Source organism: Ictalurus furcatus, chromosome 17, assembly GCF_023375685.1.
Source record: "Ictalurus furcatus strain D&B chromosome 17, Billie_1.0, whole genome shotgun sequence".
In the NCBI taxonomy this organism is placed as follows: domain Eukaryota; kingdom Metazoa; phylum Chordata; class Actinopteri; order Siluriformes; family Ictaluridae; genus Ictalurus; species Ictalurus furcatus.
The window spans coordinates 3,767,720-3,792,345 of record NC_071271.1 but is presented as its reverse complement, the minus strand read 5'-3'; the positions used below and the strand labels follow the sequence as shown (position 1 = coordinate 3,792,345).

The 24,626-nt window shown below is 42.0% G+C and overlaps 1 protein-coding gene across 1 annotated transcript; it reads left to right on the top strand.

Moving 5' to 3' along the window:
- Nucleotides 1-455: 455 nt before the first annotated feature.
- On the top strand, nucleotides 456-24,187 carry LOC128621332 (rho guanine nucleotide exchange factor TIAM1-like). The gene is made up of 13 exons (XM_053647031.1): nucleotides 456-2,046; nucleotides 11,010-11,177; nucleotides 11,523-11,591; nucleotides 12,671-12,796; nucleotides 13,584-13,692; nucleotides 14,225-14,404; nucleotides 14,527-14,645; nucleotides 14,764-14,872; nucleotides 15,258-15,316; nucleotides 15,477-15,582; nucleotides 16,354-16,441; nucleotides 19,209-19,381; nucleotides 19,484-24,187. Exons 1-13 carry the CDS (start codon nucleotides 1,978-1,980, stop codon nucleotides 19,957-19,959), a joined length of 1,851 nt encoding a protein of 616 aa, XP_053503006.1. The 5' UTR covers nucleotides 456-1,977; the 3' UTR covers nucleotides 19,960-24,187.
- The last annotated feature ends 439 nt before the right edge of the window (nucleotides 24,188-24,626 follow it).

Below are 24,626 nucleotides of genomic sequence, written 5' to 3'. Positions count from 1 at the left end.
TCCTACCTTTCTATATAGAAAAATCTACTGTATATACGAGAAGATAATCAGGATCTAATGACCGTTCTGGATTCCGGATCTTTGTGACTCAGCATACGTTGTGTGCATGAGTCGTGGTAACACATTGTAGTAATATTTAATAATAATTTCACACAAGGATAGTATTCCTCCTTGTGTTCCACACATGTTTTCAGAGCTTATTGCAGCTTTTATGGCACAGCTGTTGGAATTAGCGTTTCTGTCCATGCATCTGTATCTTGATTTAGCATGCTGTTATTCCACCAACTGCTACAGAACTCCCCCCTCCTCTATCCACAGGGGTTTGTGTCAGTGAGGTTAGACTGCAGTAGAACACCATAATTAGCCTAAGGGCACACACACCTGCACGCACACACACACACACACATTGACATACACACTGTTGTAACTCCCACACAGGGAAGGTTTTTGGCTCGAATGCATGACGTGGTCTTTTATACTGAGGGATTGATTGGTACTCGTTGAGATGAATCTGTCTTTTACTAAGTGCTCAGTTATACACACACACACACACAAACACACAAACACAACAGGAGGCGGGGGGCGTACGTGTTCTGTAAGCACAAATTTGAGCTCTGTAGCACTGAAATGAAACCATTATCACTGAAGGCTGGTTACAATATTGAATGGGAAAGCTAAGTAAGTCTATTGCTTATCATCAATAACATGGCATTATAATTACCAAATCATTATGGCAGAGCTTTATAGCACAGTGTTTCAATATAGGCATAAACTTATTACATATGGGTCTCTTGTTGAATTGGGTACATTAGTGAATTTGGTCTCTTGGTGAATCAGGTTTCTTGGGGAATCGATTTTTTTATTTTTTTTTTGCTGAATCTGGTCTTTTGGGGAGTTGGATTTCTGGGTGAATCAGGTCTCTTAGTGAATCGTGTCCGTTGGTGAATCAGGTCTCTGAGTGAATCGGGTGCATTGGCGTACCAGGTCTCTAATGAATCGGGTGCATTGGCGTAATAGGTCTCTTAGTGAATAGGGTGCATTGGCGTATCAGGACCCTTAGTGAACTCTTAGTGAACCAAATGCATTGGTGAGTTTGTCTCTTGGTGAATCGGGTCTCTAAGTGAATCAGATGCATTAGTGAGTCGGGTCTCTTAGTGAATCAGATGTATTGGTGAGTCGGGTCTCTTAGTGAATCAGATGTATTGGTGAGTCGGGTCTCTTAGTGAATCAGATGCACAGGTGAGTTGGTCTGTTAGTGAATCAGGTCTCTGAGTGAATCGGGTCTCTTAGTGAATCAGATGCATTGGTGAATCAGGTCTCTTAGTGAATGAAACGCGTTTGTGAGTCGGGTCTCAGTGAATCAGATGCACAGGTGAGTTGGTCTCTTAGTGAATCAGATGCACAGGTGAGTTGGTCTCTTTAGTGAATCGGGTTTCTTAGTGAATCAGACAAATTGGTGAATCAGGTCTCTTGGTGAATCAGATGCATTGGTGAATCGTGTCTCTTGCTGAACTGACTGTATTGCATTTCTTTTATTTTTCTAGGTTAAGAAAAAAGGATGTTCTGTCTGTCTGTCTAGCTACTCTAGCTAGATAGTATTAAGACAGCATGAGAGAGAGAGTGTTAGAGAAGATTTGAAGGACGAAGCTGTTGCTTTGGAAGTAGAGTGCGTAGGTGGGCAAACGAGAGAGTAATAGAGAGAGAGAGAGAGACTCCAGTATTTCATCGCGACTGCGATCACAATTTTCTATGTCTTGTATTTCATTTGAGAGCAACTGGAGAGTTAGAGAGAGAGTTTTAGAGAGAAAGAGAGAGAGCGAGTGCTCCAGTCTGGTGAATCTGTGAGTCTCTGTATTCAGTCTTCAGCATCAGTGCACAGTGAGGGTGTGTGAGTGTGTTTCCCATCTGCTCTGGGCTCAGCACGCGGTGTGTGTATGTGTGTGTGAGTGAGTGTGTGTGTGTGTGTAAGGATCAGTCATGTCAGTGTTAAAGCGGAATCGACAGAGCAAACGTTCGTCTGAGTCCATCTACGACATGCTGCACCTGGTGAGCAAAAGGCGCGCACACACACACACACACACACATACATATATATATATATATATATGTGTATATATATGTATATATATACATATACACAGAGACTGTTCTGTTTTCATCTCTTCAGTTTTTTAGAGTTGTGTGTTTATCTATTGGTAGACGCTGCATTCTGTCACACACCTACATTACTGACATTAATGAGAATGAAAATTGGTGTGTCACTTTTGTGACTTTAGTGTGTGTGTGTGTGTGTGTGTGTGTGTGTGAAGGCATCTTTTATTTATTTATTTATTTATTTATTTATTTATTTTTAGAGTTCCAGCATTTGTTGGATTCTGCGTTCCTGTACTTGCTGATTTCTTTTTTTTTTTTGCTCTCTTTCTTAATTATTTATTCGAATATTGATGTTTTTAAAAACTTACCACAAAATCAAAGGCATAGCAAACATTCAAAAGGCAATAGTTATATTACTTGCATTTTAATAATTTTCTTGTAAATGTGTTTAATATTTCTGCCACTAAATTGACTCCATACATAACTGTCTCGGGTTCAGAGTTTATATAAACACAGATGGACAGAACACACTGGCATTGTGCAGTGGTCTGTGTGTGTGTGTGTGTGTGTGTGTGTGTGTGTTTGGCTGCCTTGATCGTCTTGTCTTACTTGTTCCTTTCAATTTCAAACAGCAGGGACAGAGAACAATGAGTCCTCTCTATCTGTCTCTTAGAAACACAAAGATACCAATTTTATTATTTTTTTTCGCACCTTCTGTCGGGCTCATGGATACTGAGAAAATTCAAGAAAGAAATGCAATTATATGAATGTATAAAAGACACTTGTGCTTCACTGGCTGGCAAACACACACACAGACACACAGTGTAGAGCCAAATGTACAGAAGTTTTTTTTAAGCACCTTTGATCCCTATGATGCAGGTGTGTGAAATTATATTTCTTTCTTCCTTAAATTTTGTTTACTCACTTGTACGCTATGTGATTTACAGTTGAACTGAAACCTATCTAGGGAAAGTCCACTCACAGTGTTAGGATGAGAAGGTGGATCAGTTTGCCCCAGATTACATCAAATTGAAGACAACCCTAACTGTAAGTCACTAAGTTTAGATCCCAGGATTAACTGTATACCCAAATCTTAACCCCAGACCTTGAGTTTAGATACAAACTCCAAACCTTAGACACTAACCAACAGCATACACTATAAACTCTAACTCTAGATTCAAACATTAAACCTATACCCTAAACCCACAGAATTACCTTAACGGTAACTCTTAACCCTAGATCCTAAACCCAACTGTAAAACCTAACCTCAATCCCCAACCCTAACGATCAAATTTAACCATAGATCTCAACCTCAACTGGAAAACATATCCATAGATCCTTACCCTAACTATCCAACTTAACCGTAGATCCCAAACCTAACTGTAAACCCTAACCTTATTTCCCAACTCTAACTATCCAACTCGCCCCTAAACCCCAACGTCAACTGTAAACCCAAGATCCAAACTTCAGCTGGAAAACATATCCCTAGATCCTTACCCTAACTAGCCAACTCACCCCTTGACCCCAACCGCAACTGTAAATCCTAACCCTCTCTAATCATAGATTCCAGTCTTAAATGTAAAACGTAACCATAGATCCCAACCGTAACCTCCACTGTAAACTGTAACTCTAGATCCCAACCTAAAATGTAAACCTTAACCGTAGAACCAAAACTCAATTGAGACACAGCTGTAAATCTAACCATAGACCCTATTCTAACTGTAACCTTAGTCTTCGATCCCAACCTTAACTGTAAACCTTAACCCATGTTCCCAACCTCAACTGTAAACCTTAACCCGCGTTCCCAACCTTAACGGTAAACCTTAACCCATGTTCCCAACCTCAACGGTAAACCTTAACCCATGTTCCCAACCTTAACGGTAAACCTTAACCCATGTTCCCAACCTTAACGGTAAACCTTAACCCACGTTCCCAACCTTAACGGTAAACCTTAACCCACGTTCCCAACCTTAACGGTAAACCTTAACCCACGTTCCCAACCTCAACTGTAAACCTTAACCCACGTTCCCAACCTCAACTGTAAACCTTAACCCACGTTCCCAACCTCAACTGTAATCCTTAACCCATGTTCCCAACCTCAACTGTAAACCTTAACCCACGTTCCCAACCTTAACTGTAAACCTTAACCCACGTTCCCAACCTTAACTGTAAACCTTAACCCACGTTCCTAACCTCAACTGTAAACCTTAACCCACGTTCCCAACCTTAACTGTAAACCTTAACCCACGTTCCCAACCTCAACTGTAAACCTTAACCCACGTTCCCAACCATAACGGTAAACCTTAACCCACGTTCCCAACCTCAACTGTAAACCTTAACCCACGTTCCCAACCTCAACTGTAAACCTTAACCCACGTTCCCAACCTCAACTGTAAACCTTAACCCACGTTCCCAACCTCAACTGTAAACCTTAACCCACGTTCCTAACCTCAACTGTAAACCTTAACCCACGTTCCCAACCTTAACTGTAAACCTTAACCCACGTCCCCAACCTCAACTGTAAACCTTAACCCACGTCCCCAACCATAACGGTAAACCTTAACCCACGTTCCCAACCTCAACTGTAAACCTTAACCCACGTCCCCAACCTCAACTGTAAACCTTAACCCACGTTCCCAACCATAACGGTAAACCTTAACCCACGTTCCCAACCTCAACTGTAAACCTTAACCCACGTTCCCAACCTCAACTGTAAACCTTAACCCACGTTCCCAACCTCAACTGTAAACCTTAACCCACGTTCCCAACCTTAACTGTAAACCTTAACCCACGTTCCCAACCTTAACGGTAAACCTTAACCCACGTTCCCAACCTCAACGGTAAACCTTAACCCATGTTCCCAACCTCAACGGTAAACCTTAACCCATGTTCCCAACCTTAACGGTAAACCTTAACCCATGTTCCCAACCTTAACGGTAAACCTTAACCCACGTTCCCAACCTTAACGGTAAACCTTAACCCACGTTCCCAACCTCAACTGTAAACCTTAACCCACGTTCCCAACCTCAACTGTAAACCTTAACCCACGTTCCCAACCTCAACTGTAATCCTTAACCCATGTTCCCAACCTCAACTGTAAACCTTAACCCACGTTCCCAACCTTAACTGTAAACCTTAACCCACGTTCCCAACCTTAACTGTAAACCTTAACCCACGTTCCTAACCTCAACTGTAAACCTTAACCCACGTTCCCAACCTTAACTGTAAACCTTAACCCACGTTCCCAACCTCAACTGTAAACCTTAACCCACGTTCCCAACCATAACGGTAAACCTTAACCCACGTTCCCAACCTCAACTGTAAACCTTAACCCACGTTCCCAACCTCAACTGTAAACCTTAACCCACGTTCCCAACCTCAACTGTAAACCTTAACCCACGTTCCCAACCTCAACTGTAAACCTTAACCCACGTTCCTAACCTCAACTGTAAACCTTAACCCACGTTCCCAACCTTAACTGTAAACCTTAACCCACGTCCCCAACCTCAACTGTAAACCTTAACCCACGTCCCCAACCTCAACTGTAAACCTTAACCCACGTCCCCAACCATAACGGTAAACCTTAACCCACGTTCCCAACCTCAACTGTAAACCTTAACCCACGTCCCCAACCTCAACTGTAAACCTTAACCCACGTTCCCAACCATAACGGTAAACCTTAACCCACGTTCCCAACCTCAACTGTAAACCTTAACCCACGTTCCCAACCTCAACTGTAAACCTTAACCCACGTTCCCAACCTCAACTGTAAACCTTAACCCACGTTCCCAACCTTAACTGTAAACCTTAACCCACGTTCCCAACCTTAAATGTAAACCTTAACCCACGTTCCCAACCTCAACTGTAAACCTTAACCCTAGATCCTAGGTGTAATTGTAAACTCTAATCACAGAACCTAACCTTAAACCGTAACTGTAGATCCACACCTCATTTGTAAGACATAACCCTGGAGTGGCTCTAATGGGCATCAAAATAATATCATGGGAGAAAAAGTGAAAGTGTGGTGAGACTTTGGACATTTTTACATCTCACAATTGATTTGGATTAAAAAACTTTTAAAAATATACATCTGTAGTATTTAGTTAGTATTTGGGTGAAGTGGCTTATTTATTAAATTAAAGCCGGTGTCATGAATTCCCTCTCTCAATATGCTGCGTGTTTATGACCATGGTTCGTTCGTTGTTCTCCACGTTCTTTCAAGTTCAGTCTCCGCCCTGCCCCGTCATTGGTTGGTTTCCCTGTTGTGTTCATCTTTCCTGTGTTAAGTCCTTGATTAGTTAATCGATTTGCACCCTGTTGTGCCTTAATATTTCTCAAAATCCAAAATCAACTGTTTCCTGCGTTTCTGAGGTATGATTTTTCTGTTTCTTGATTGTCTCATTGCTTATCAATCCCATTTGTATCCTGCCTTCACTCACTGCATATTACACTTGATATAAATAATGAACATCTACAAGACCGGGTTGTGGAAAAATGGGACAGAACATATAAGGCTGTCCTTGAAGTAAGGGAAAAAACAGTATTGTCCCTGCATTGGGGCCTAAGAGCGGGTCTGAGGACAACATGTTGGAACCAGAAAAGGGTTCCAATCACATCAACATAGATGATTCGTTTATGACCAAAAAACAGAAACAGCGCAAATGAGTGAAATTTGGCCTGCACCCAGTTTATGACCTAATCAATCATAGAATTCTGCTTGTTTCTTCAAATTGATGATGATGATGATGATAATAATAATAATTAAAGCTGCCAAGCACCCAGACTCTGTGAGGCACCCATTCACAAAGAAAGCAGAGCCATAGGCTCTATAGGCAAACTATAGGCAAAGGGACTATAGTCAAAGGGATTCAAGAATGATTCATGCATTTTCCAGTCCATTATGGGAGAATGGTTTTGAATATCAGAGTTCCTTTGATCAATTTTGTTCAGACAGGTCTCAAGATGATGTGAGCCAAATTTGGTGAAGATGAGAGAAAATGTGGATTAGGAGTAGCATAAATGGCACTTAGATGGAGGCAATTCTGGCATGTTATTGCAATTTTTGACCGGTATGTGGTGCTGTCACAAAATTTGTTGCATAGCTTCGGGGCATGGTCCTGATGATGTCTTCCAACATTTGTGCCAGTGTACAAAGTCGTTGCTGAGATACAGCCTCACGTCCTGTTTGGAGACTTCGCTGTCAGATTCGTTGGCAGATTACGGACAAACCGTTTTAAATATCAACATTCATTTGATAATGGTTTTGAGGCTTACTCTGACCATGATCTATGCCAAATTTTGTTGATGATTGGACATAATTTGTAGGAGGAGTAACGAAAAAACAGTGTTTGACCAAACCCAAGATGGTCAACAGGAAGTACACTTGAATTTCAGATGTTGGTGTGCGTTCACTTCAGCATACCCCAGCGAATTATAGGAAAAAAGAACTTTAGAACAAACTCTTTTTAAATGATATAAGGAAAAATACCCAGAAGTTGTTACATGTCATCAAGTGTCTTGGGTACATTCAGGGTGTGGTCCTGAAGGTACTTATCAAGTTTCATGATGATGTGTAGATGCATTGCTGAGATCACATCCTGCCAGTGTGTTGCAGAAGAATGGTTTTGAATATCAATATTCCTTTGATAACTTTTATTCAAACAGGTCTGAAGATGATGTGCGCCAAATTTGGTGAAGATTGGACGAAATTTGGAGGAGGAGTAGCATAAATGGTGGTTAGATGTAAACATTTTTTAGCATGTTATTGTTAGCTTTGAACAGTAGGTAGTGTTTATTTTGTGTGTTGATCTGTTGTTTGTGTGAGTGTGTTTAGAAAATTAAATGTAAAGATTCTCACATGGTTTAGGAGTTACTTGAAATGTTTGGGTTAAATCATGTTTATTCTATTCTCCATCTTCATACCGGCATTATCTATCTTGTTACTCACTGGTCGGGTGTTCAGTTATCTTCAAATGTCACATGTTTCATTACCTCAGCGTAGTACAATACATCCAGAAAATATTCCCCATCTCTCCGTAATATAACACGGTGGACTCGCGAGCGGCAGCGGCGTTTGTCCCGCCCACATTACGTTTAGCGAAACTTTTTTATCGAAACTGTAAGAGTAGCCGGAGATAGCCAATTAGCGTGCGAAACCGAATGTAGCGAGTTAATGTTAACTAGCAAGTGAAAGGAAATTTAGCAAGTGAAAGCTAAGCTAGCAAGCGAAAGTTAACTAACTGTTTAAAAAAAAAAAAAAAAAAACTAGCAAGGGAAAATCTAATTACCTTGTGAAAGCAAATACCAATGAGTTCAAGTTGGAATAATTGTTCATTTTTATTATTTTTTAAAATAGTATTGTAGTAGCATACAATTCTTTTAAAATCTCACACTCTGTTCTCTGGGACTTTAAAATGTATTTTCGATCAATTTTCTCAATTTCTCTGAACCAAACCGGATTTTTTTAAAAATTGCAGCTTCAGTAATGGTCTGCACTTATATAGCGCTACAAAGTGCTTTACACTCAACCCCCCCCCCCCCCCCCCCCCATGGTAGCAGAGCTGCCATACAAGGTATCATGCAAGGGTTGGCATCGGGAGCAACTTGGGGTTCAGTGTCATGTCCCGAGACACTTCGGTTGTGGAGTCATGTGGGAAGAGAATCGAAATGCCAACCCTACGGGAATCAGGGAATCGGATTCCCGGGAATCGCCATGAACCTACGGGAATCAAGGAAACTAATTCCTGGGAATTGTCAGGAACCTATGGGAATCGAGGAATCGAATTCCCCGGAATCGCCACAAACCTATGGGAATCGAGGAATTGAATTCCCGGGAATCGCCACGAACCTATGGGAATTGAGGAATCGAATTCCCGGGAATCGTCGGGAATCATACCGCCGACCCTACGATTAGCGGACAACCCGCTCTACCACCTGAGCCACAGCCATCCCCCAAACTAACATGATTGTGTTTAAAAAGAGTATCTTAGAGAGGCAGAATCTCTCAGAAGTAAAGATGGGATGCGATCTGGATGGAAGTGTATGTTGCGCTAAAAACATGTTGTTTAGTATGTTTCAAATATTAACATGTTAAATAAACACATTAATTATTACATTCAATCAACAAAATAAAAAAATCACAGTAAAGTAGAGCCAAAGGGACTCAAGCGTTTCATTCGGGATGTGTACAGAACGTTTTGCCCATGGACAGTGGTGGAATTCTCTGACTGTAGACGGAAAGGTCTAGAAGAAAAAAACGGGCAGCAGGGTGGCGTTGTTGCTGCAGCCGCCACTACTACTGTGGAAATCTTTTTTTCTTCTTGCAATTAAAATAAATTCTGAGGTATTTATGTTTTTCTCATCGCTCTGGGCGTTTATCTCCACTTTGTGGCTCAAGACGATGCGAGCCACATTTGGTCAAGATTGTGGTTCTAGGAAGCTGAGACTGTCCTCTATCACTGTTCCAAATGTCTTTTCCCCCTTCTTTCTAAGGAAACGTCCTCTTTTACACATACGGTTTTACAAATTCTTTATAACTGCCACTTCCTGGGAAAAAAAAGAGACAGAAATGAAATCAAGATGGAGAAAGCGGGAAGAGACGGAGAGATGCAGAGAGAAGTTTGGTGTGAAGTTGACATTTGCTGTCACTTCTGCTCAGAACATTCAGTCCTCAGTAACTGGCAATCACAGCGTGTGTGTGTGAGAGAGAGAGAGAGAGTGCATACGTGTGCGCGTGCATGCAGTTCTGCTCTTCATCAGTCCGTTGGTGTAAATATGTCCCCATGGCAACCGCTCTGAAGGACAGGTGCTCATGCTTGTGTTTTAGTTCAGAGTAAAGTAAAGCTGTCGGTAGGAGAAAAAACAGAAGTAAAGACAGACGATAGAGAGAGAGAGAGACTGATAGAGAGAGAAGAATACAGTCATTGTACCAGAATGCATCTGACCTAGACATTCAGTTCATTATGAATGCTGCGGTTCAACACAGGCACCTGGTACGCTGCTGTATGTAAACGCGTCTCTGCTCGAGACTCTGCATGCCGTGATTGAGTGTGAAGTGAAAGCTCAGGACTAAAGAGAAAATGCACGTTCCGTCTCAAAGAGATATAGTTGGTTCTTTTTTTCCGTTTATAGTTACGCCTGTAAAACAAGAGCGTTCCTGTTGTTATTTATGCTACGTTCCCTCACCTGACATTCTCTCTTTAAGTGCAAAAGTTAATATAAAGACGTTCATACGTTAATGTGCCTCTGGTTGTGCGAGTCCCCGTCAGGTGCATGCGTATGTGGAAGAAGAGAGCGTGCACGTTGCGTATTGCCAGTTGCATGGCACATTAAAAAAACAACAACATGCATTTAGGCTCATAGTCTAGTTTCATAAATAACAGCCAAGGTCCTTCAGGAGTGCGGCCTAATTGCTCTTGAAAACAGGCACAAAACACTTCATACACCAGGTCCTGATATATAAAGTGAGATGGCGAGACAGAAACACGGCAGTGAAGGGAAAAAAAATATGGAATGAGAGAGGGAGAGACGCAGAAAGAGAGAGAAACGGAGTAGAAGGGAGAGAGGACGGACTCTGAGAACGATTTTAACTCAAAATAGCTCAAATCAGTTCAAAAGATTTTTTTTTAGCTCCCATTCCCACCTGTCTCTCTCTCTCTCTCTCTCTCTCTATCTCTCTCTTTCTCTCTCTCTTTATCTCTCTCTTTCTCTATCTCACTCTCTTTATCTATCTATTTCTTTCTTTAGCTCTATGTCTTTCGCTCGGTAACTTACACTGCATATAGAAAGAGGGAAAAGGGAAACTGCAGTGGATCCCTAATCTCTCTCTGTCTCTCTCCCTCTGTCTCTCTCTGTCCCTCTCTTCGTCTCTCTCTCTTTCTCTCTCACTCTCTCGCTCTTTCTCTCTCTCTCTCCAGAGCACGGAGCAGGTCGCTGCTTTTTGCCGAAGTCTTCATGAGATGAGCCCTTCGTCGGAAGCAGCTTCGGCTTCGTCCTCTTCCTCACTTCCTCGTCAGCTCTCAGATGCGGACAAACTGCGCAAGGTCATCTGTGAGCTCGTGGAGACCGAGCGCACCTACGTTAAGGTGTGTGTGTGTTTACCATTCAATTTTTTATATGATTTTTGAATATATATATATATATATGTTCAGAAAAGCGTTCGCCCTATCCTTGAGAGATTGCAACTATGAGTTTTTCACTGGAAGTCAAGATTAGCCATGCTCTTTACATGGGAGGGGCATACTGTCTGTCTCCTTGTCAATCACATCGACACTAGCCAATCGTGAGTGTCTGTGAGGTCATGTATGCAGAATAGGGTGGATAAATAATAATAATAATAATGTTACAGAGACTCCTTCTATACATGTTAAATAAACGTCTACATAGACCGTGCGACAAACTTGTGTGTGTGTGTGTGCATGTCTTTTCAGGATTTGAATTGTCTTATTGGGAGATATTTGACTCCTCTGCAGAAGGAAAGCTTCCTCACCCAGGATGAGGTAACACACACACACACACACACACACACACACACACACACACACGCACTACAGTGGGTGGTGTAAAGAAGAGCAAGGGACTGTGTGTGTGGGCGAGTGAAGTGCTATGTTGAGCACTGTGTGGGATCACACTGGCACACTGGCAGTAAAATACAGATGTGTCCATACATGTCTCACACACACACACACACACACACACACACACACAGTCTCAGGATTTGGTTTCCTCACCCCAGGAAAACGTTTTATTTTTAGCAAACTCGTCTCATTTTCTCAAGAGTGACTTGAGGATGAAGAAATATCGAAAGCTAAGCTAGCTAGCCTTGTTGTTTTTTTTTTGTATCTTTTCACTACCCACTTCATCAGTACACAGCACAGACGTGCGATTACTCGCAAAGGTGACCGAAAAGCGAGGATCCCTTTTGCCTCTAATAGCAACGAGGATAAAATATTCTCTTAGTTACAACAAGTAGAATTGTTTGCTAATCTATTAGCCATACTGAAGTGTGTTAGCTAGCTAGTCATCTAATCTAATGAGCTGCAGCGCAAACATGTTTTTCAGTGTGTTAGCGAGCAAACACTCATGTTTCACTGTTTAGTTGGTTTATTTTTTTGAGTGGTTTAAAGAGACGCAGACAGACGCATTAGCATAGCAATGACAGACAAGCTGACTGATTAGCGTAAGCAAGTAATCAGTTCTTTTGAACGGAACAGCGCGATAACATTAGATTCCGCAAGATGTCGCTATTATAATTTGGTAAATATTTGTTCATGTCTGGAAGCCAGGTCTTGATATGAAATTTGCTCTGACTTTATCAGTAGAAAACTATGATAGATAGCAAAGATAACCAGCTAGCAATAACTTCCTGTGGTAAATCTAGCTAGTTATATAAGTTAGCATTGTCAGTTATTTTGTCTTTGTTTAGTTATTTTGTCTGCTTTTCTTCTTTAAATGTTTGGTATGATGTAACTTCACCTCCTCGTCAGTTATAGATCTACAGGCAGGTATGGGTGAAGTGAATCGAGTTTGTTCTTGGCACGTTAGCATTGTAAAAGCAAGCTTGTGGTGCGTGTTTAAGCTGGACGTGTTGTTCGGGAACCTTCCGGAGATGCTGGAGTTTCAGGTGGAGTTTTTGCGCACGCTGGAGGACGGAACGCGACTCGTCCCTGACCTGGAGAAACTGGAGCAAGTCGATCAATTCAAGGTGAGAAAGGAGACTCACGGTAGTACCAGATGCTAAGCTCTATCTTTGGACATCACGTTATTTTCGACACTGGTGTTAAATATTTACAGCGGTGCTTGAAAGTTTGTGAACCCTTTTGAATTTTCTACATTTCTGCATAAACGTGACCTAAAACATCATCAGATTTTCAGGCGAGTCCTAAAAGTCGACAAAGAGGACCCGATTAAACAAACGAGACAAAAATATTACGCTTGGTGATTTGTTTATTGAGGAAAAAGATCCAATATTGCGTATCTGTGAGTGGCAAAAGTATGGGAACGTCTAGGATTAGCAGTTTAATTTGAAGGTGATATTATTAGAGTCAGCTGTTTTCAATCAATGGGATGACGATGAGGTGTGAGTGAGCGAGTGCCTGGTTTTATTTAAAGAACAGGGATCTATCGGAGTCTGATCTTCACAACACATGATTGTGGAAGGGTATCGTGGCACAAACAAAGGAGGTTTCTGAGGACCTCAGAGAAAGAGTTGCTAGCATTTAAAGTTAGAGGTCACCCGATCGTTTAGTTAGTTCAAGTAAATTGGAAAAACATCACAAATAGACTTCAGTTTAGTACTAGCACATAATCTGTTTTTGTGATTATAAATGATCATTAAATAGCTAGCTAATTTTGCTACAACTAAATAATTTGCCCATAATCACCTCGTTTTTGCTCAGCGCCAAAAAACCCTCATAACACAGCCGTTCTCAGTAGGTACCCGAGTGTACAGTATCTTCATCTCTCTCTGTCTCTTGTTCTCACCCTTCCAGAAAATACTCTTCTCTCTCGGCGGTTCGTTCCTTTATTACGCCGATCGCTTTAAGATCTACAGCGCATTCTGTGCGAGTCACACTAAAGTCCCCAAAGTCCTGGTGAAAGGTAATACCGCTCAGTCTTTCTCTCGGTCTTGTTTTTTTCTATTAGAAACACGGCCGAGAACATAGAGAACATACTCTGTCTAGAAAACATTTCTTGTGTAAATTGTGAGGCCTGCTGTGTGTGTAATTTCATAGTGTAGTTGTTATTATAAGATTTGAAAATGGACAACCACGCGTCCTCTTTTAATAGGGTGCCATTACTTTTGTCCTACTTGAACGGCTAGTCGTATTTCCGTTAGATCAATTTCTTTAATATGTAATGGCCGCGTTTCTAAAAGTTTTCATTATTAATTGTGTTTACCTGAAATTAATAAGTGATTGTATACAATCTGTATAGTATTGTATATAAAATTATGATGTCCTTGTATACAAATTATTTATGAATAAATTAATTAATATGCAGGTTTATTAAATGAAGCCCATTGTGTGGCATGTTGACCTCCTAATGTGTGTGTGTCTGTATGTGTCTGTATGTGTCTGTATGTGTGTGTATGTGTGTGTGTGTGTGTGTGTGTGTGTGTGTGTGTGTCCAGCAAAGACGGACCCGGACTTTAAGGCGTTCCTGGACGAGAGGAACCCGAAGCAGCAGCACTCGTCCACACTCGAGTCATATCTGATTAAACCCATCCAGAGAGTGCTGAAGTACCCACTGCTGCTGCGTGAGCTTTACACACTCACCGACCCCGAGAGCGAGGAGCACTACCACTTGGATGGTAATATGTGTGTGTGTGTGTGAGAGAGAGAAAGGAATTGTGAGATACATTTGTTATTGTGCATGTTTGGTCCCCACAGATATTGAAATCTAAATTGAGTGTGTGTGTGTGTGTGTGTGTAGTGGCAGTGAAGGCCATGAATAAAGTAGCCAGCCACATTAACGAGATGCAGAAGCTCCATGAGGAATTTGGTGCAGTGTTCGACCAGCTCATCTCAGAACAGTCCGGCAGTAAGAAAGAGGTGTGTGTGTGTGTCTGTGTGTGTGTGTGTCTGTGTGTGTGTGTGTCTGTGTGTGTGTGTGAGATAACTTACAGGATAGCGTTACTGAAGAAGATGAGTAACTGGACTGTGATTGCAGGTAGCTGATCTTTCGATGGGAGACCTGCTGCTACACACCACTCTGATTTGGCTCAATCCTTCCTCATCTCTCGGAAAATGGAAGAAGGAGCCACAACTCGCCACCTTCGGTACATCACGCACGCCTGCTCCGACAAGCCGTGTACTTTTTATTCGTTTGTCGTTACGTTTAACGTCATGGAACGTCCACAAAACATTTTCGTCCTTGTTACCCTGGGTCACCGGGGAACACTTCGGGAAGTGCTCTTATAGGAAAATAATCCACTCTGCTTTGTGTAGGGCTGCGTAGCGCTGCGTAGGGCTGCATGGCGCTGCCCCGTGGTGGATTATTTTCCTGTAACAGCACGCCCCCAACTGCGTTGTTCTTTACTTGCACACAGTTACACACACAAGATATTATCAAAAATATATTTTATGATGTATCCGCTGCTTCCTGAAAACATCCTGCTCTCCGATCCTTTCATTAGTGGCGTTTCATTCTCTTCTTGCTTTCAGTGTTTAAAACAGCCGTCGTTTTTGTCTGCAAAGACGGCTCCAAACAAAAGAAGAAAATGGTGAGTCATTCCCGTTTCTCTCTGTCTCTCTCGCTCTGTGTCCTTTTCTCTTATCTTCATCCCTCTCTTTTAGTCTGACATATAATAAATAATAATACAAATTATGAGGGGTGTCTCACACAATGTTATCTATCTATCTATCTGTCTGTCTGTCTGTCAGGGTGGGTCACAACGGGCATCGGTATCAGGTGAAGACAGAGACCCGTTCCGTTTCCGTCACATGATCTCCACTGACGCCCTTCAAGTTCGAACCCTGACTGGTGCAGGTAACACACTGTGACCACACTCCTCTCACACACTCTCTCACACTCTCTCTCTCTCTCTCTCACACACACACACACACACACACACACACACACACACACACACACACACACACAAAATAATCACAGTACACAAGGTTTCCAGAGAAACAGGACTTTTGTCCAAATTTTCCTGTTTTTCTCAAAATGTTTGTGTGCTTCACTTAATTTTTATTACTTCCACAAAAAATTAATAAAGTACACTGTATGTATGCTCACCAGCCACTTTATTAGGAACACTTGTACATCTGCTCATTCATGAAATTAGCCAATCATGCGCTTAGCCAAAAAGTGTGATCTCGGTGACTTTGAAAAAGGTATGGCTGTTGATGCCAGACGGGCTGGCTTGAGTATTTCGGACAGTGCTCTGTAGAGTTTAAACAGAATGGTGCAGAAAACAGAAAAATATCAAGGGATCGGGACGTCTGCGGGTAGGAAACGCCTCGCTGATGAGAGAGGTCGGAGGAAAATGGCCAGACTGGTTCGAGCTGACAGAAAGGCTGCAGCAACACAAATAACCATGCATTACAACCCTGAAAAAAAAAAAAAACGCCTCTGAGAAAAAGCATCTCGGAACGCACGCCATGTCAAACCTGAGATCACATTTATTTTTCTAGTTTGCATGACCTTATGCAATGCACTGCTTGGCTGAGCGGATCACTGCATGAATGAGCAGGTGTTCCTATTAAAGTGGCCAGCGAGTGTATGTGGCATAGTTGTGTATTTGCCTTACAGATGGTGATAGCGCTGCGGTGTGTGAGATCATCCATGTGAAATCGGAGTCGGAAGGAAGGCCTGAGAGAGTGTTTCACCTGTGCTGCAGGTCAGACCATAAAATATATATAAATACACACGCTTAAACACACCAGTACAAAAAAAACCACACCTACTAACATTAAAGTAAAAATAGGTGGTAGGGTGAGTCTCGCTATCTGTTTTCGAGTTTCTGATTTGCTTCTGAGGCACGGTTGCTAAAGGACTTCCTGTTTCCCTGGAGACCTTGTGTACTATGCTCAGTATCTTACTATGCTTTTGTCCTGCCTTGACAAGTCTGCTTTCTCGTAATGTATCATAGATGAGCGAGCTCTGATTGGCTCTCTCTAGTGAGATCTCTCTAGAGGCTCTCTCTTTCTTGTTGGTTTTCAGTGTTGTTGGATGCAATGCGAAATACCTCGTGGCCTATAACTCCCTTACTCACTCAATCTCTCATGTGTAGGCAGTACATTTGGCACAGTGTTGAATGCAGAGTCCACAAACAAAAGCCAAACGTAGGTAGGAGCCTCAACTAGTCTGCTGGTTGTGGACTTGAATATTTAATATGCAGGCTGAGTGCATCTACTGATTCATTCATTCTGTTGGCAAACTAGGCGTCTGAGGTTGGAAGAGCTATGTCAAATGCCACAAATGTAAATGCAATGCTTTCCAGGAATTTTGATGAACACCCCCGACATGCAGTAGTATTGCTGATTACAGAGAGGTCTTGTGGAAATTGATCCACATCTCCACTGTTTTATGGGAATGTAACAGCAATTTGAAACTTTTTCCGGCTAAAGATGTTACACCCACTGATCTGGAGTTCTTACAGCTGGCATGCATTCATTCATTCATTCGTTCATTTTCCTTCCACTCTTCCTGGTGGGGGTTCCAGTGGCAACAGGCTGAGGAGGCGACATACAGGTCTAGTCTGTCAATCACATTCCTGGCACCCAACAGGCATTGCACCAGACCCCCAGCATTAATCTTGCAAGTGCTGAGTCCACAAGATGGTGCCGTGTCACTATTTCTGGTTGAACCTGACCGGGTTATGTGGGTGGTCCAGTCACCAGGCACTCACTTGCAGACACTACCCCCAGGCCTGGCTCCAGGGGTGGGTCCTGGTATCCCTAATCCAGGAAGGTTTCACTCAGTCTTTTTGCACCTTTCATGGAGGTGTTTAAGGTCACTCTTTTCTGACTACTCTCAGATCCATTCACCAAGGGTAGACCTACAGAGGTTATGTGGGTTACATGGGTGGCCCAGTCACCAGGTCCTCACCTGTGGACAATACCCCCAGGCCTGGCTCCAGGGGTGGGTCCCAGTACTCCAAATCCAGGCAGGTTGCACTTAGTCTTTTTTGTAAGTTTCACGGTGGTCTTTAGGATTACTCATCATCTGACTTCTCCCCTCATATCCATTCACCAAGGGTAGACCTACAGAGGTTATGTTGGTTACATGGGTGGCCCAGTCACCAGGTGCTCACCTACAGACACTACTCCCAGGCCTGGCTCTAGGGGTGGGTCTTGGTATCCCTAATACAGCAGGTTGCACTCTAAGGTGAAATTAAACCCTCGGTCACATAGCCCTGAGGTATTCCAGCCCTGGGTTGGTAATCTCAATGAAAATGATGGTGGAGAACATGTGACATGCAGGTCATAACAAGCAGGTAAGCTGAAAATCTCAGTCAGAACCAAGGCAAGCTTTTTTTTGCATGTGCCAGGTGAGATTCCAGCTGGATCTTTGGTTTTGAATACCCTGAGAACATGTTTTCCTTAATTATGATGGGGGTCATAGGCTGCATTATAGTTCAGTCTGTGCAGCACTTGAGTGAGAAAGTTGAGGTTGTTATTCTTTATCTTTCTAAATGTGTTGATTTAAATGATTTAAGCATCTGATCTTTGTATCTTTTGGGGTTTTAACGATTTAAAAACTCTACAACTCAACAGTTGTGGTTATTGAAGCACGGAGCTAGTCTGTCCTTACACCTGGCTTTTTGCTAACCTGATTTTGTTGTTCGGTTCTGTTTCACATCCGCCCGATCTTCTCTGTCTGCTGCTGATCCTCAACACGTTTTGGATGAGACATTGAGTGGATGAGTCCACATAGTCACAAGCAGCTTGTAACGATTCCCAGTCTGTGATGCTCAACCAGTTTTGGAGCATCATAACTTTCTCAAATGGCCACATTTTGGCTGTAGTCCTGGTTGGTTTGTCTATGTTTGGATGCCGTCTGTGTCAGTGCATAGACAGATTTGTTCAGGGTGGCACAAGGGAAGGAACATAAGTAGTATAAAGTGTCCTCCTAAGGCCTTTGGTTGCAGATCATTTGGATTGGAGTGGATTCTGGTTGTGAGGACAGAGAGTAAAATTAGTCGTGAATTAAAAAATTGAGTTTGGTTATTGGATCTTTTTAGCCAATCACATGGTTTAACTTGCGGAGGCATGTTCAGTGGACAGGACGTGAAAATTTGGGCAAGTCTGTGCCCTATTAGTTTAGTAATATCAGTGCACCAGTTATTGGTTCTGTGTTGCCATCTGGCTCTGGTCAAATTAACCTGATAAGTCCACCGCTGTCAAGTCTCACAGAACAAAAAGGCTGTGGTAATCATTATTAATGCATATTCCTAATATGAACTGAATTTAGGTCTCATCAGGAGAGTACATGAATTTGGCACCTACCAATTTGATGTTGCGAAATTGTACCCTTAAAGCATCTTAATACAAAATGTATGAGACGCCGGAGTGTTGGAAATGTGCTCTATACAGTTTAAGCCTCTGATTAAAAGTGAACTGAGGTCTGAGTCATCCTGCCTTTTGCTTGTGCCATCTCTTTAGTTCTCCCGAAAGCAAGAAGGACTTCCTGAAGACAGTGCATTCCATTTTAAGAGACAAACAGAGACGGCAGCTGATGAAGACAGAAAGTCTTCCTCCTAGCCAGCAGTATGTGCCGTTTGGAGGGAAACGTCTGTGCGCTCTGAAAGGAGCTAGACCCACGATGAACCGAGCAGGTACACACACACACACCCATGTGCTAATCTCACCTGGTAGACTTGCTCGTAGATACACCTGCTAAAATGACCTAAAATAACATGCTTTCCATTTGTGCACAGCCTCTGCTCCAACACGTACTTTGGGTCGGCGCAAGCTAGTGCGAAACCGCTTCACCATCGACACGGACATCGTGTTTGACACCGACGCCGACTCGCCAGACTCCCAGGCTTCCCTGCAGCCAGGCGACACAGACCGCTGGGTGGAGGAGCAGTTCGACCTGCAGCGCTACGAGGAGCAAGAGCAAGCAAAAGAGACGGATTTACTGAGTGATGAGGACGGTGACGACGAAGACCTCAGCCAGGACCTAGACGGACCCGTGTCGGCCATGTCACTGGAGGACGAAGAAGAGGAACCTAAAACTGAAGGCAAAGACTGCAAATCCCAGCATGCTTTGAGGCTGTCCCATCTTGGGAAGCAGTGCGCCATGTCGGTGGCCAGCGTAGACGAGCAGTCGGTTATTGCCGATGAGAACGTGTGGGTGCGACGGGAGATGAGCAGTACTGACAGTGATACACAGAACGAGTCACAGAGCTGAAGACTAGCTCACGTTTCATTATTTCATGAGAACAGAGTTTAGTTCGAACACCATACAGTAATATAGAGCTCGCGTAGGGATGGCTGAGCGGAATTCGGACAGAAACAAAAAAGAGTCAGAAACGTAACGACCAGACTTTAGATACTTCAAAGGAAATACAAAACCACTAAATACATCGGGCAAGTGCTAATCCCTATTGAGCAGCACAGTCTTACTATTGTGCTGCAAGTGCACACTTACATTACTCTTTCTAGAAGAAACCCATCGAGCGCAGAGATTCTCTCCAGCACCACAAATATACAGCAGGTGATAGATCTAATACCTAAACGCTCTCTTAACTAGCACTTTGGACATAAGATTACTTCAGCCGTGTCAAGACACTTTCAGTTATTTCAGGCGTCGTCTTCAAATTTACACCACCCAAACAGTAGGTGAGATGGAACGTGAATATCTAACCAGTATCGGCTTGATGTGTGAAATGTACAATAACAAAACGTACAACCATAAAAACACTGAGACGACATCGTGTGACATTGGCCAATTAATACCATGTTTTTGTTTGAAAAACATTCCCAATGGATTGACTACTGATTTGACTGTAGGTGTGAATGTATGCGCATGGTGGCCTGAGGGTGTATTTCCACCACACACCCAGGCTTCCTGGGTGAAGCTCCCCAACCTTGATCATGATATGGAAGATAATAATAATACTATTGCATTCCGTTTATATAGCACCTTTCCAACGCGCAAGGTTACTTCATAATGGCGATTCTCAATCTATTCCAGATTGATTCCTATGTAACCATGTTTCTACGACTTAAGGGAGGACTTCCAGAGCGTGTTTTTATTTGGGACTTTCAGAGTATAACCAGTTGCTTGCTTCCTTACCAAGTACCAATAGCGAAATTGTCCCCTTGTGACCATGTCCTCATGTGTTCAGGCTATAAAATAGCCCCTGCTATATCACGTGCATGCTCTGGCCGTTCTCGTCAATCCAGGTGACCCAGGTTGCCATGTGGTCCAGAACAAAATGAAGTAGAACCTAATCTAACCTCGGTTCTACAACAGACCAGAAAATCGTTAAAAGGCGATGTAAGGATCACAGAGCTACAGTATACTCAGCATCTTAAATCCTCCACAAGACGAGAAGGGAAAGAGGATGAGCTTGACGTAATGGGGACCTTTTTATAGGCTGCATAGTCATGCTCTTTGTACCGGACAAACGGGAATACTCGACTAGCTCCTCTGGTAGTCCTTTCAGTCTTAAAACTTTGGTGACACACGTAACCTTCCATTCTTCTTCCTTTCATTACAGACCACCAGGCCGGTTGCTTTTGAAATTGATCTCACGGTCAAAGGTGATGACTTTGCTATTAGTTCTCATTATGTACATGAGTATATTCCCCTAGTACTGAAGGAAACTGCCTGGAAGTCCAGAACTAAAGGCAGCAGAACTGGATTCTTTTGCAATTTTTTTGTATTTTTGTTTTACCAAAATCATTTTAAACAAGGTGGCTTGTATTTGGTGGTACCGTTTTAGAGCGCTATTAGGGTGGGCAAGTACACTGATCACTGATGTGTGATTACCTGGAGGAAGGGGATGATGGAAAAACAAAACAGTGTTGTTGTGATGTCTTCCTTATTAGCGAGCAAGTTACCAGAGCATGTTAGCAGAATCAGAGAGAATCGTTTATGATCGGCTACGCTACTTTGGAGCGCTGGATTTGTACCGGAACTTCTGAATCGTCAGTAATATGGTAGCATTGTGACGTGAAGGTCCAAAAGTTCATTATATCATCATTCTTACTTGGGGGAAACTTTGACCTCAGAGGTAGTGTTTTTTTTTGGTTTTTTTTGCACATGCTACAATTTCAGCAAAGCCTGGAAAATCTGAAACAGTTCAGTGATCAGTGATGGACAGGAGTGCTACAGTCACACAATCGTATGTCACAGGATGCCGGGATAACACACTCATGCACCCGTGCTTTTTCCACTACGGTCTCTAAAAGACTCTCGTGTGTGGGTGCTGTGTTCCGTCATACACTCAGTATATTTATTTAGTTACTACACAAGTCCCCAGTCTCTCCATGTTCATTTTTTTAATTCTATATGTTCAATTTGTCTCAAGCACTTATGCTTTTTATTTATTGCGTCAATCTAAAGTATAGTCATTATTAGCCTTCTAAATATTATACTAATTCTAATAACGTGTACAGACTTGTTTTAGTAAGAGCAGCGCTTTCTTTTTTTCTTTCTCTTTCTTTCTTTTTTCTTTCTTTTTTTTTTTAAAAGTTGTACATATTTGCATTCTTTTCCAAGTGTTTTAAAATTTAATTATTTTTTTCATTTTGAAGAAAATTATCAGGATTGAACCATTTTGTACATATGTACATATACTTTATATACATAAGTACACGTATACACGTAAGGTAAAGGTGTAGGGGATAACCATCCAAGGAAATGCATCATGTTATCTACTTCCAACGGCACATTTTCAAAGAAAACAACATATAAAGTCGGTTTTAAGGTATATTTCTGCTAGCTAGAAACGCTCCAAAATACAACATTGATGCTAATTTAGGCAGTCTGAGCAACATAACCTGAACGGCACGAGTTTTATTTTCGCCTGTAGGTGTGTTCTAGCAGGCCGCGCCCCTTGTTTAGTTGAAATTTAAATCGACACAAACAGCCACAGAGCTACGGGTGTAAAAAATATCACTAGAATACCGAACGTCACTGGTTTATCTACAGCGATAACACGTGTTCCTAACAATTTCATGCTCAGCACTGACATGTCTGTGGTCGATTTATGAACCCAGTGCGAGGAAGCGAGGAAATAAATTCTCAACGCTGTGATAATGTACAGTACAACAATCATTAGGTGTAGCAGTCTGGTAAAACCCTACACATGGTGAACTCTTGCCATGTCCTCCTATATAGAAGTAAAGCTCTAGGTGAACAAGGAGAACATTACGTGTAAACATTTTATTCAGGCTACAGCGCAGGAGCATCGTAGACATTTTGACGGTCGGTATCGAATCGATTAGGATTATGTGCATTTTTCTAGGACACGTAGATATCGAGCCACTTGATCAAAGCGTGACATTCACGGTGCAAACGTGAGAGTCACGCTAAACTAGTGAGGCTTTTAGACGTCTTTAGGCAGACGGACTGTTATAAGACAACGCAAGGTTGGAAGGTAAATAAAAGCGGTATTATTGTTTTCATAAATTTGAGGTGTTATAGGTAGAAAAAAAAAAACAAGTTTTCATGGTTTATAAAAATACCATTTTTTAAAAAAATGCTTAAGCTCCAGTGAAATCTTGAAGGTTTTCCAGACTGTTAAGCGTATTAAAGCAGACTGTTTTTGAGCCAAAACGTTAAAAAAACAAAAAAACAACAACAATCAGCTAGCCTCAATTGTTAGCTAAACGTCTAAGTTGTAAGACCTTCAGGTTAAAATGTTTGGGGTTTTTTTTTTGTTTTTTTTTAAGCATGTAAAACGCTGACACGTGAAGCACGGTGGTCCTCCAGGGCTCAAGTCGAGTCGGATATTGAGTTGGACACGTCAAGGTTAACTTATTTTATTGGTGGTTCTTTCAGCAAAAGAAATTCGTCCGTACAGGATTTCACTTCACAGGTTCGTGGAGGGTTTTTGTCTCTGTGTGTGTGTGTGTGCGCTTTTTTCGAGGGAAAACTACTTTGGCGAAATTGTAATCGCACGAAATGGTTTCGCAGTGATGTTTGTTGGTACAGTAAACGAGAGCTGTACTCATGTCAGACGCACGTGAATCGAAGAGAACTTTGAATGAACGCGTGTCGTGATTACACACGTGACTTGACGTGACACGTCTCGGCCCGAATCTGCCAATTAATATTCGTTTCTGCGGTCGCAAAATGGAGGGACTGATCAGTGAATCCAAGATGAAGGTTCAGGGTCTTGCTTTAGGGTTCAACTAACACCATTTTGGTCAATAAACAGTTCACATCTCATTATACAGTCGTGAAGTCAATAAACTTTAATAAACCCCCTGCACCTTTAGACGTCGGAGAAAGGCTTTTGAATATTCTTCTGTTTTGTCCGTTTAATTATCCCAGCATTATTTATCAGGAGAGTCAATTATGTTATTATTTTGTTTGATTCTGCATAATGCTTTGTTTAACACTATATAAATCCTGTTTTACTTGAATTTTTCATTTTTTCTAAAGCAATAGTGGTTTTTAAGTGATAACAGTGGTTTTTTTGTTGTTGTTTTGCTTTTTAAAAAAAAAAAAAAAATATATATATATATATATATATATATATATATATATATATATATATATATATATAATTTTTTTTCAGCAAAGCTCAAAGCAATCCTCATCCTTTGTGAACGCAGGTAGAATGGCTTCTTCTCCGAAAACCGCCCCCAAAAAACTGTCCGTTTGAGAACAAAGCCGGCTTTATGCTGTGTGATTCCAGCACTCGTATAAGATCGTCCCACTATATGAGATGATCCGACAAAACTCTCGCTTGAATTGTAGAACTGGCTGCGAGATTCCACGTGTCCTCCACGTCAGCTTACATGGAGAAGATCAAATACATCACCGCTGATCTGTACTCACAGCCAAGTAAATCTTTTAGTGTGTCATTTTCTTTATCTGTGACTGCAGATCCAGGCTGG